This window comes from Panthera uncia, chromosome X, assembly GCF_023721935.1.
Source record: "Panthera uncia isolate 11264 chromosome X, Puncia_PCG_1.0, whole genome shotgun sequence".
Lineage (NCBI taxonomy): Eukaryota > Metazoa > Chordata > Mammalia > Carnivora > Felidae > Panthera > Panthera uncia.
Window position 1 is genome coordinate 26846712 of NC_064817.1, and position 14616 is coordinate 26861327.

The 14616-nt window shown below is 35.0% G+C and overlaps 1 protein-coding gene across 1 annotated transcript in view; it reads right to left on the reverse strand.

Annotated features, from left to right (window-relative positions):
* The window catches only part of DMD (dystrophin), a 1998908-nt gene that overhangs the window by 1363741 nt on the left and 620551 nt on the right, over window positions 1–14616 (reverse strand). The window contains exon 17 of the mRNA XM_049644567.1: window positions 3418–3593. Coding sequence (XP_049500524.1) covers window positions 3418–3593 — 176 coding nt within the window. The remainder of the gene's footprint in view (window positions 1–3417; window positions 3594–14616) is intronic.

Genomic DNA, 14616 nt, shown 5'->3' on the forward strand with positions numbered 1-14616 from the left:
TTTGCACAATGTAAAAGTTGGTGTAGTTAAATAAACAGAGGCGACAATGGTTTGCATTTGATTAAAAAATATTGACACACTGACTAGATGCATAAGTAAAGTACATAGTTTTAAAGATATAAACATGAGAGGGCCTGGGTGCCTCAGTCGGTTAAGTGTCCGACTTCGGCTAAGGTCATGATCTCACAGCTCTGTGAGTTTGAGCCCCACATCAGGCTCTGTGCTGACGGCTCAGAGCTTGGAGCCTATTTCGGATTTCTGGGTGTGTGTGTCTCTCTCCCCCTCCCCCACTCATGTTGCATTGCCATGGTCTCTCAAAAATAAATAAACATTAAAAAATAAAAAAAAAATAAAATAAAGATATAAACATGAAATTTAGGGGAAGAGTCAGATATGGAGCTGTAAGTAAGATCTCAGGGTCATTCACTTAGTGCCAGACTTGAATCAACATAAAGAAGCAATTCAAATGAAATCAAAAAAGCAAAACACATGCATTTATGAGATACTACAATAGTAATTAGGCAAAGGTACAAACCAAGCCAGTGGTAGGTGCAGAACTAGTTGTGTGTCAGAGAAACTGAAAAAGGAGGTCATTTTTAAAAGATGAGCATTCAAAAGATTGTCAAGACTACCGTCTTGACAGTTAAGTGCTAGTGGTTCTCACATGGGACAAGAGACAGGCACGAGCTATCATGAAGCTTTCAGTCATGTTTGTATGATGCAACTTGAACCATTACACTCTCTTAAGCAGCTGTCATCCTGTAGACAATTATCAGTTATTGATTTTTTTATTTTTTTAAAGTTTTTTAAATGTTTATTTTTTGAGAGAGAGAGAGTGTGTGTGAGTGGGGGAGGGGCAGAGAGACAGGGAGACACAGGATCCGAAGCAGGTTCCAGGCTCTGAGCTGTCAGCACAGAGCCCTACACAGGGCTTGAACCCACAAGCTGTGAGATCATGACCTGAGCCGAAGTCAGACGCCTAACTGACTGAGCCACACAGGCACCCCAATCACTTATTAAATTTAACCGTCCTAAATGTTCACGTGTTTCTGCTCTTTGTTCAGTACAAATTTATTGATCTAGAATCTTATATAAAGCATCCATCTTATTGTACTGTCCATATCTGGACATATTTGACAGTGAAAGTTGGTCTTACATATAATTATGATATCACAAAACATATAATCTGGGATGGATTTAGGGAAACCAAGACGTAAGATCACGTTAATCATTTATCTACTGAAGAAACATTTTCCTACCCAGTCTAGCTTCTGTAGTACACTACCTCAGTTGAGATCCTGGCTCAGATAGATATTCTATAGCGGTGTATAATAGTAATATTAGCCATACTTATCTTGCAGGGTAACCGCAAAGAATAAACATGCTATGCAGATAAAGCATTTAATCTAGCCCTGAGCACACAATAAAATCATCAGTAAGTGTTAGCTTTTATTTAAGTAGTATATTCTTTATGGTCCCAATTGGTCATCTCATTTCAGGCACTTACAAAAACTGCTGAGAGGATAAGATGCAAACAGAATTTAGGAGACAAAATATTTCACCACTAGCCACACTTTCCTGAAAACAAAAAGCAATCAGAACTTATTTTCTTTAACCAAATAACATTCACCAAACAGAAGCCAAGAATATACTTGGCAGGAGCCAAGAGAGAGACGGACATGAATCAACTTGTTCTGCTGATTTCTGTATTAGTAGAATGTTGAACACATTAGGAGGGTAAGACAACTAAGTTTCCACACTGCTCTGCTTAGAAAATTGGTGAAGAGCTGTTGAGTTGTCGCAAAGGATCCGTAAATCCATGTCTCCACTAAGCACTGTCTGGAGACACATGTTTCACATGACGTGAAATTAATATCCGTGCTATTAGGTTCATAAAATGCAGATTCATTAAAAGCTTTACAGATTTGTTTCTGCCATTATGTTTTTTTTTTTCCAATCAATGTTAAATTTTCAGCTACTATTAGGAGTAGATCCTTGAAAGCTGTTGCCCCAAATAGAATGCTAATGCTTAAACATTCAAAGAACCATTTAACTGGAATGAGGGTCAGCAAACTTCTTCTGTGAGAGGCCAGATAGTAAATATTTTAGGCTTTGTGGGCCATATAGTCTCGGTGGTAATCACCCAACCCTGCCCTTGTAATGTTAAAGCAACCACAGATGATGTATATATAAATGACTGTGGCTGTGTTTCAATAAAAACTTATTTATGGACACTGTCACCTGAATTTCATAGTATTTTCACATGTCACAAAATATCCTTCTTTTGATCATTTTCAACCATTTCAAAATATAAAAAGAATTCTTAGCTCATGAGCCATACAAAAACTGGAAGTAAGGTGGACCTAGTCAACTGGCTTTAGTTTGCTGACCATTGGATGAGAGGATTCACCCAGCCACGCAGATACAACCAGGGAGAAAAGCCTAGCAGTTCACTGCGGGAATTATGACAGCAGGTTACAAATCACGGATTAAAAGAGAAGTATTGAAAGTCCCAAATAATGTACTTGAGTAACTCCTCTAGGTGTTTTTTTTCTCCTTTGTCTAGAACATCTGACATGCTATTTTTAGGTATGTCTTCTTCTTCTCATACTTCTATACCCTTGTATACATAAATTCTAATGTCAAGTGTTCCACGCATTCCTAAACATATGCTGCTAAGAAACATAAGGCAGATTTTAATGTTCTTTCTTAATCTTAGAATGATAATAATTGGAAAGAAAAAGAAACTGTACCCTTTTATGACTTCCATGGTAGTTCTGCATTTATGAAATTTTATTCTCATCATTTTAATATACCCAAGGATGTACATAATACCTAACTTATCTACAATGTCTAGTTGCAAATATCCACCAAAAGACAAGTTAAAAATTCTAACACCTTCAAGATAAGACTTTATAAATATCAAAGAACAGGAAATCTATTCTGTAATTACTCCTGATTTAGGATGTGCAGATTGAGACATTATGTTCTCATAAACTAGCAGAATGGATCTTGTCTATTATAGGTGTACTTCTTCTTCATGAAAATGTACTTTCCATTACTGGAAGAAAAGACACGTAATGCAAAAGTAGGCACTGAACAAACAGACTCTTCATAAGGGGGGAAAAAACTCAGGATAAAATGAGTCTGTGGCAGTTCATCACCCGTGGTTTCTTCTTTTAATCCAGGAAAACAATATTTCCATTAAGCATTAAACTTTTGTTAGGATGCCGATTCCTGGGGCAAATTTTAAAATTCACTTCACAATTTTTCTAACTTAACTGACATTACAGGCACCTGAGGCTTCTAGAAATATTGTTTAAATAAACGCACTACCATCCAACAGCTATAAATGAGTTTTCCTGCTTAACAATTACTTTTTGCTTCAGGATAAAGCCATGAGTAAGAGCCTCTCACCTTTTCCTAATTTCGGAATCCACAATAATCTGCCTCTTCTTTTGGGGAGGTGGTGGTGGCAGTTCCTCTTGGGCATGCTTTACCAGAATTTGCTCCCTCGTGGTCACCATAGTTACCGTTTCCATTACAGTTGTCTGTGTTAGTGATGGCTGAGTGGTGGGGACAGCCTGTGAAATCTAGGAGAAGTATTGAAACAGAGGTCACACATTGCTTGAAAGACTTCAGTAAAGACTGCACGGAGCGGCAAAGGAAAATAATGAGAAACTGTCCCTGCCTGTTGGTAAATTGACCTTCAGATCAAAATAGCACCATATTGAACCCAAATCAAATTGTTTTATCTGACTTAACTTATGTTGAGTTAAATCACAAAGGGAAGTAATCTCAAAACCAGAAGTAAACTTAGCGTCTCTTCAATTGAATGGCCAAGCTATGGGAAATAAAGGGGGGGCGGGCAAAGGAGAAAAATGTAGGGTTTCACTCTAACAGTTAATTAAACGTACTGTTTAAAGTGCTTACCACATTAATATAAATTTTATAAGGTAGACCAGCACCAACTTCATTGCCTTAGCATACCGCAGATGCTTATTAATGTGGTGAATGCATCTTTAGTTATCATATATACTAATTAGTTATTATCCACACCTTTTTAGACAAAATTATTTGCACTTGACAATAAATGACTTTTTAATCAAATAAGTGAAATACCCTTTAAGACTACAAAAAAAAAAAAAAAGGTTAACATAAAGTACCTACTAGTCCAAAAGCATATTTAAGCTAAAAAGCATACTACCCTTGTTAGTAACTTAAAATATTTGAGTTTCCACCGTTAGCATTAAAGATACTTCTTGGTTTAGAAGCACACTAACTTTGTGTTTAGACTTTTAAAAAACCATCTATTAAGTGGAGATCACCACTGTTTGGAATAATATGGTTTGTGATCCAACTGATGAGAAGCCATCACCTCAGTAAATGGGCAATACCAGATGAGCTGTGCAATGGGGAGACACTCTCCCTTCCTTCCCTAACCACCAACTCCCTCTCACACAGTCCTCCTGTGATTAGAACTGAATAGTTACCTCTTGAGATGTTAATCATTATTACTCTTCTAGTAATCTAAATCATTTGGAAGATCAATGTACAGGGAGACCAAAAGAGGCCTTCATTAGACCCATTTATAGGTACTTGACGTGCACAGAGCTAGGGATCTGACTGAGGTCAAATCAGTTTGACTAATTTTCCTGACCATGCCAAGAGGTATGGAAAGGGTCTGGGATAACCTCCCTACCTCACACATGACTGATTCCTTCAATGGGAGGAAATCAGGCAAGCCTCAGGATCTTCTTATTACAGGTTCCAAAGAGGCAATTGTCAGTGATGTAATGAAATCTTTTGTCACAATGTCTTGTGTAAAAATTGGTTTTGACAAATACATTTTAGAAATGCTGCCCTTACATATGTCAAGGACTTAGAGACTTCCATTTCAGTAGGCTAGTTTTTTTTTTTTTTTTAAGGACATTAAGAAATACTGAGTTTACGCATGTGTCAAGCACTGGTTTTATCTTCTTTAAGATCTCCATGGATTCATGATTTAGAATCCATCATTGAGCCTCAAACAATACTTATACAGTCCGTTGACAAGTTACACCAAAATGGAGGCAGAAAGTAACACAGCTGTCAAGAAATGCTTAAAATATAACCTCAAACCTACCTGCACTCAACACAAAATGATCATTACATAATCAAATTAAGTTTACCTTTAATAAATAAAAAATGTAGGTTTTGAGGAGGATTCCAAGAGTATTTCATTATTTCAGAATAGTATTTTTTAACCACGAGCAAATTTTTTTGTATACAATGATGGCTTGAAGGGAATACTGTTCGGGGGAAATTTTAATTTTATGTTAGGTACCAGAATGCAGAAATTCTGAAAATGCAAACCTACTGTTTACAGTTGTATCTAATGTTGTGAAACATTTGTGCTGCTGAATATCTGGCTATGGAGTTAATTTCTATCAAGTTATAATATCTTCTCATTGATACTTATTAAACTGGATAGATGTACCCATGGAGGGGAGGTTAAAGAGAAATGGCAACAACACATACTATGAAAAGGCATTTAGGAATATGGCAAACCTTCTAAGAAAGAAAAAATAATCTATTTAATGAATTAATAGTGAGACACAAACCTGCAATTGTTCTACACTATAATCATTACTATAATTGGAAATATTCCTCCATTTCCTTCAGGATGAAAACAACAACAACAACAACAACAATGGTGCACTGACCCTGTAGCCATAGGATATTATTTATTATATATGATAAATTAATAATAACTTTCAAAACCTAGCCATATAATCAAATAAAAACCACAACGTCAACTACTACGTTTCCCCCATGACTTTTAGTTTATTGACTGTAAACACTTAATTATGTGTTAGAATCATTAGAAACACAGAGAGGGATTATGGAGGTCATTTAGTATAACCTTACACTTACTATAGGATTTACTATTCCCAGAAGGAGACAACTCCTTCCTGAATATGGTAGCAAATTTTCCCGTTAGCAAAGTTTTATACCTAATGGAAGCCTGCCTTATTATGACTTGGTTCATTTAAAGCTTGTTTTGAACCCTGAACCGACATAGAGGAAGCTGAGTATTGTTCCTATCTGATAGTCTTAAAGATGTGAAGACTGATAATCATGACTCTGATAAATCTTATTTCCAAGTTTTAAAATACCAGGTATGGGCTAGAGTGAGATTTAATCTGATTGGTGCTCCTAAACTTAGGTTTCTTAGCTTTGGACCTCCTATGTAATTAAGGCAAACTAAAATTATATGAGTTGCTCAGCAGCTGAATCACATTTTAATTAAATTCCAACATATAGTCTATATGTATCACTACGGAACATTCAGAAATGCATAAAATGGAATCTCGATTTTTAGTGATCTTACAGCATAGTAGTGAAGGTGACAAACACTCAAACAATTGTGAGACAAGTGTGTGCCACATGAAAAATACAAGTATGCAAACTAATTACATGCACTAAACATCCAGTAATCAAGGTAGTTTCTTCTTAAGTGTTCATAAGCAAATTTCCCTCAGCCAATAGCCTCATATTTAAATGTATTTGATGCTATAGGCTGCATGTAACACTTGTCCCTGTTAGTAGGATCAGCATAATGATAAAACAGAAAAAAAACTTAACGTCTGGAGGCACTGGCTTCAAGAAATTACAGGACAGGCATGTGATAGAGTTATTGTACATGTGCCAAACATTTTCAATGTCATTGGAAAATGTTTACATTATAGTACCGAGTGAAGAATGCAAAATATAACTATCAGTGATTATGTTTTGGCAGAGAAATCACAGGTAATTTCAATCGTAGACTATATATTTCTATATTCTTTTTTCCAACTTTCTACAATAAAACATTTTCTGCTAAATGTTGCTTCTGCAGGCAGAGAAAAATTTCAGAACTTTTCTGTTCAAATTGTTGTTTTAACTCTATCATTCCCATGTATCTTCAGAACTATGGAATTATGTCATCCAAATACATTAAAACAACTAAACATCAGGACAAATAAAAATCTAATAAGAATGACTTAAGGTCTCCATTAAAATGCTGAGTAGAGCAGGGTCAAAATTAGAATATAACATAGTTTGCATTATATTCAACAGACATTGAGTGTACCTAACTAAATTCTTATTCAGTCACCTTTCCTCATTTTTTTGCTCAATTAACATACAGTGTTACATTAGTTTCAGGCGTACAATGTAATGAATCAACAATTCTGTACATTCCTCAGTATTCATCACTGTAAGTATACCCTTAATCCTCTTTACTTATTTCACCCATCCCCCACACACTTCCGTTTTGATTATTAGTATATTGAAAATGACTTCCAAATGTCGTCATGCAAATAAAATGTATTCGTTTTTAAATAGTATTTCCTTGATCTGTCAGTTAATCAGCTAGTAAAAATGGCAAAGAGTTCGTTTAGACTTCTTACGGCGATTAAAAGTGGGGGTCTTTGAGCCAGGTGTCACAATTCTCAAACACCAGGTCCACAGTTGACATATGGTAGCATTTAGTGTAGGTTCATTTGTGTCTCAGACTCTTGCCTTCTTTTCTTCATATAAATAATAGGAATGGCAACAGATGTCTCACAAGGCTGCTGCAAACAGCGCCACCCTCATGCCAGGCAACTTATGGCGTCACCCAGGTCCCTTCACTCAAAGAACCCCAGGCTTCGTTTCATGCTCTGCTGCCACACTGTTGACATTCTCGATAGTATTTGAATAAGAAGCCCTGCATTTTCATTTTCCACTGGGCCCCAAAAATTATGTAGCCAAGTCTTAGTTTCAAGAATTAAGTTATGTAATGTCTGAACACAGAAAGTTTTCTCGATACCTATTAGCAATAACCGCTATCTTTTCTAAATGTTCATAGAAAATTAAAAAAAAAATCTCTACTGAAACTTCTCACTCATAAGGTGACATGTGTTAATTTCCAAAAGTTACATTTTCCTCCTGTGAGAAAAACTGGAAGAGCATTTGCCGAGCCTCTTGATAGTCTTAGGGTATACATCTTGCAGTAAGGTTGTACAGTTTTGGTGGTTCTGGAGGAATCAAACTACTCTCAAACAATAAAATTCTTGCCAACTTCTCTTCCATTTGTCTAAAATGCACATTTGGATGGGAAATGTATGTATATTCAAGCATATTTAAAGAATATAAAAGGGGATACAATGAAAGGAAACATTTCAACCACTTTTTTTCTGGTTTCTTAGGGGCAACTAGTTGTACTTACCACCTGCTCTCACATTTTAAGTTAACTCTGTTGGTGCTGGGGGTTTTTTGGCTGTATTCTTAATTGCATCTTTGGTTCTTCCATGTAATTATTTAAATATTCTTGCCTTTATAAGTTCTTCGGGGTTGCAGAGTTCTACTTCTTGCATTAGGAAATATTCTACTATTTGAACAGTTAAAGAAACTTACTAAAAAAATTCAAGTTACGAAGAATCAGTTATCTACTTTATCATGTCATCTTCATTATTAGTAAAATACTAATGCGTATAATACCTACCAATTACAAAGGTCTTTGCATGTCCCACGCACTATGCTAAGTGCTTTGCATTCATTATCATATTGAAAATACTTAGAAAAGTACTTGCAATGAAGGCTTATTAAATGGTGGCTGTCATTACTTCGTGGCTCTAAGACTAAATAATAATATTATTGCCATTTTACAGATAAGAGGTAAAAGTTCGAGGCAGACACAGCTTGTAAGTGGCAGAACAGAAATGTAAATCCAAGTGTCAATGTTCACTTGCTGCTATACCTGCTCACATTTGTGAATGGTGATTTTCCTTTAAGTGTGCGTTTATATATACACACGTGCATATATAAAGTCAGAAGAAGATTGAAAATGCACACAATGGCATAGGACAATCTTTTAATGCCTTTCAGCTCCTGATAAACTTGAATTAAATTTGGGGAAACTCAAACAACTTCAATACCTGAAATTTTAAAAATTATAATCAGGTTGACAACTGTGAAACAGAGTTTTTTGCTGTGTAATTTTTACATACATTACTTTACAGTGATCAATTGACTTTTAATAGGTATGGAAGAACTGCAGTTCTACAGTTTAAAATATACTGCATAATCATAGCAATAGCTTTAGCACATAATTACGAGCCAGGCTTAAAACCATCTCCACAGGCATAGTAGCACAAGGCTCAAATATCTGATGGAGTGAGGATTTACAATTCTAAGCAACAGAAAGAATTTTACATGTTGAACCTTGTGAGAAACCTGGGGTAAAAAATATCAGGTGCTCACAAAGGAGGCTGAGTGACTAATCAAAAGGCTATAGAATCCTCTATCCCATGAACAAGTACAGAGGAATTACCATGGCTAAGGGGAGTATAAAAGGAGTACCAAAGTTCTTGAGAGTGGTATGATAACTAAATTTTACTTACTTACTTATTTATTTATTTATTTATTTATTTTTAACTTTTATTTATTTTTGAGAGACAGACTGACGGACAGACAGAACGTGAGCAGGGGAAAGGCAGAGAGAGAGGGGGAGACACAGAATCTGAAGCAGGCTCCAGGCTCTAAGCTGTCAGCACAGAGCCCTACGCGGTGCTTGAACCCATGAAATGTGAGATCATGACCTGAGATGACGTCGGACACCCAACCGACTGAGCCACCCAGGCACCCCTAAATTTTATTATTAATTACGGTCTTGTTTTGATACTGATAATAAGGCAATAGAACATCTTGAAAAGATAAAACATTGGAATCATGAGCATACTTACAATCTATATTCAAAAGACATCAAAAAAAGAAGTATTTCTATTTGAAATAAAATATATAATAATTAAGAAGGCTTATTCTATAAAACTATTCAATTTCATGTATTTTATCCCTCACTTCATATTATATTTTGTACAAATTATCAGAAAGAAGAGACTCGTGTTGGATTCAGGATTCACATTAAACACTGATTTTGAGCAACTGTGTGAATTAAGTGCATCTGCAAAAATTCAAGGAGCAATGAAATTTATTTTTTCTGATCCACCTGACATGAAGTAATGAAACACCTTCTTTACTAGGGATGCAGATGATCAAGTATACACTGAGACAAAAACTTATGTTTTATGTGGTATTTCATTTATTGTCTGTAAAGAATAAATATATCATATAGATACTGATTATTTTATTTTCAATGTATCTTAGTCACGTACTCCTGATGAGTGAAATATACTCATTTCAGAAGTCAGTCTTCTTTTACAGGATGAGAAGTGTATTTTCACTATCATCTTCCAGCTGACAGTGAGACTGATATAGCAGAGATAGTTGGAAATTCTTCACTAATTACTCCAGAGTTTTACATAAAATTTCAAAAAAAGAGAAACATATCACATGCATTTAGAACTGGAAGGATACTGTTATGGAAATCTTCCTAGCCCAAACTTCCCTTTTTATAAAGAAGTAATGAGAGATTCCAAAAGTTAACTCAGCTCTCGTCTCTTAAATTTTCAGTGCCTACATCATGTTATTGTAGACAACGAACTTATAACATAGTAACTATTACACTGATAGACAAGGGCAATTCTCAAACACCTACTTTAGTTGGAGGTAGGAAAAGAATACAGTTCATTTCCAAAGTTATTTGAGCTGTAACTTGGAAGTTTTCTGATATAACTGTTAACCTAAACAATTAACTAAAATTCAAGATGGTTAGTCTATGAATTCAGGTAGTCCTTGAATAAGATAGAAACCTAAAATAAGTGAAGGATTTTATTTTAATTCTAGGTTTTATAAAACCATTTTTTAAATTGGCGTCAGGTTGATGAGGCTTAGAGAACTTTCAGGAACCAATGAAAAGGGTTGTCAATGGAAAGGCCTTAGAGTGTTGTGAATTAAAATCATCGGCAAAAAGAAGAGAGGCAAACCAATTGTAACTACATCTTAAGTATCAATAGATCTACAAAACAATGCTTTGAGAGAGGACACAGTCAGAATGTCCACGTAAAATATTTTGTGGAGAATAAAAAGAGGGATCTCTAAAAAATGAGAATGAACTAAAAAAAAAAGTAAATAGAGAAATGTTAATCTCAATACTTTTGAATGCCCCATTTGCATTTCTGGTATTCTTAAAAATACTGGCTTATTATGTTCAACCACGTTTTACACTATTCATATGTCTGGCAAGAGTTTTAAAACTCCCAGCAGGAGACAAATGTTATAGAATAGATATATACATACATAATGATCACTTACTCCGCTTGGGCATCTGTAACTACAGATACAGAAATAACAGCATAAACATTCACTCTCATGTTCAAGGAGAGGAGAATCCTAGGTATATTCATTTTATCTTTAAGATATTTGTGCTTATAGTTCAGAACATTGCAAAAATGGTCAATAGAAATACAGCAAAATATTCACAAAATGGGAATGAGATGTATAAACTTATATGTGTCATAAAATGTCCCTTACTTTTGGCAAAGAAGATAATTTACTCTGCTAAAAAAATGACAAAACTAAGGAACTTTTGGGCTCATTTAGATATATTGTTACATTTAAACGCCTAATGCCAAGTTTAACTTAAACTACCATAATACATTATAAAGTACATGAATATTATGCCCTTTCCGAGGTATGTATGATTTCAGTTAGATGGGGAAAAATGTTTCAAATCACTAAAATTATAGGTAAGTTTAAAGTATTAACTATAATGAACTTCTGACTATCATATTCCCTAATTATAATCAAGATAAAAATACATTCATCAGTGTTACAGCATATAGAAAAAAAAAAACTAAATTTCAACAAGCATATTTATAAAAAAAATGTAGAGGACACAGAGGGTCATTTGAGTATTTAAATAAGTCAATCCAGAGTTTATTTGATTTGTTGTCTTTTCTCATCTTAAGCATTCACATAGCAAGGGTTATTATTCTTCCTAACTTCGGGGAACAGAAAGTATTTCTATTTTCTTACGCCGCCTTTTTTATCAACTTAAGCGTCCTGAGCTTGTGTCCAGGCATTAGTCAAGCCAGCCCTGACTTTGAAATGCAAGAGAACAGCCTCACAGTTGATTTTTTTCTTCATATTTTGATCTCTTGCCATGCTACTATTTCTTAAGGTCAAAATCCCTCAAAGCTTTGACCTGAATAGCACTCAAACATTCGGGCACACATGTCCTTTAATGTGAGCACGATTGGCTACCCTGTCACCTCAGTCACAATTCCTATATCCTACTGGATTTTAACCATTACCAGATTTTCCTCATTCCTTAAACTAATTCTAAAAAGGATTTTTAGAAGACTAAGTATATCATGTCATTAATGGGACTGATTCTCACAACATCTCGACTCCTGCAAACATGCTGGAAAATGTGCATACAAGAGAGCTTTGTTCTTCAAAGTCACAACCTTACCCTCAACATTCTTGGACGTCTTCCCATGTTCTTTCAATCAAGTTCAATTTTACACGCAAGGAAGAAATTCAAGGGCTTTTTTAGTTATAAGATACTAGTTCATGGCTCGCTCTATCTCCCTTTCAATTCCTCTGTCCTCTGGTACCTTCATTTTTATCTTCCTTAGCCTCCCAACTCATCTCAGCAGTGATTTGGACTGGGCCTATGATAGTTACTTTGGCGGGGGGCGGGGGGGGGTGTGTGTGTGCAATGAACAAAACCAGAAATCGAACTGTAGAAAAGCTGAAGCTTAGTGTTCCAAAAAGCAACCTACCTAATATAAGTCTATGTATCTGCTTACGATCTGGTATAGTAGTGCATAAATGTTTGAAAATAAAAATTAAAAAAAAAACAACATAGTGAATCACAAAAAGCCCTCCAGACTCACTGAACAGTATGCCCTATATATCAAGAACACCAGTGTTTTTTTTTTTTCCTCCAAAATGCTTTCATGTCTGTGACTTTATTTTATTGGCAAATACAGTGGATACATGCTGTACTGTATATTGGACATCATTTTATAAAGAACTGTATGAACCAGAACTAGTGGTTTTTTATTATAGGTTTTGAAAATTTCAAAAACAGGAAGGTGAATAAGTACCATAGGCAGTAGTCTTATAATTTTAGGCCATTAAAAACAAGGTTGCTAAGGTTTTTTACCAACTAGAATAACAAATCAGTAACATTTTGATGATATGCACAACATTTTTTTTAGAAAGTAGGCTCATTCCAAAGAGATAAGTATATTTAAATACTGCGGTCATAGAAAGGTCTCCAATTTCCCCATTTCAGGCAGCACTGTGGAAGTAAACCACAACGTGGGTATTGCTCAATGTGTCACTGTCTTGTTAACTCAGTGTTTAGTAAAAATATGGTCTGCAGACTATCAAAGGCTGCATGCAGATTACTGGTTTACTAAGTGAGATTTTCTGAGCATGCAATCTAGGACTATGCATTTTAATCAGTTTCCCAGGTGATTATTATGCAGACTCAAGTTTAAAAAGCACTAGATATAATACAAGTGAACAAGAACATGACCTACTGTTAACAGTTACATCTCCATAAACGTACCCCTTTAAAGGGATGCATTTCTAAACAGTTTTCTTTATAAGGTAATGCCAATCCTTCTTAACATGGTAACCGACCATTTTATAGCACCAATAATCTACGGAACCAATGGGTACATACTGGAATGATATCATTGTTGATTTAAAAAGTATCAAATTTTCTCATGTCTCACATATTTATTACATAAATTCCAGTGCTAATGCAAACTAGCCATGGCCAGATCATATATAGTAAGAAGAATTATGACATGGTTATAAAATCACTACTCATTCAAGCAAATGCTAAAAATATATTCACTGGAAAACACATGGAATTTTTATTAATGCCCAATGACTGCGTGGGAAATGATTACAAAGTACACTCCTTCAAATTTAAAATTTTAAGTATGAATTTAATTTCAAAAGGAAAGTTCAACTGTGACTGAAAATCGTATACATTGCCTGGTAACATTTTCTTAAATTATATTTCTGGAAGAAATATTTTAAACTTCATCTTTCAACAAACATTTCAAACATTTCATACTTATCAAATGTCAAGTCTCAGGAAAACAAATTCCCTTCACTGTCTCATAACAAAGGAAATGAATGCCTAAAGCTACCGAATGTGGTCATAGCTTTCATAGAGATGTGCTAATGGTGCTTTGAGCTATGGACTACAACCGATTAGCAAAAGTTAGCTTCTATAATGGAAAATAATATGGCATAATGTGTTAAATGCTATTATATATAATGTTAATATTTTGAATGACTACCCACAATTCCACCATCTAATAACATCAGATAACAAAGGTTTCTACTTTAAAACCATCCCATTTCCTTTAAATTACCAAAACTTTTAAAATTCTTACCAGAAAGCCACATGATGGCACTACAAGGGTACACAGATGCTTTCCTAATCCACAGCCTGTGTGTTAGTGTTATGATTTAACTGTTCGTGGCACAAAGAACATGCAATGAACAGATCCTTACTCATCCTAATAAAACAGAGTCTTCCGTAAAATCAAAGGACCTGGGCCTGAGCCGTGCTCCTATCACCAACTTCGCTTGGATAATTCATTTTTCCTCCCTACGTTTCATTTTTCTCACATGTAAAATGTAGGGATCAACTAACAGCACTCAAGGTTCTAGAAT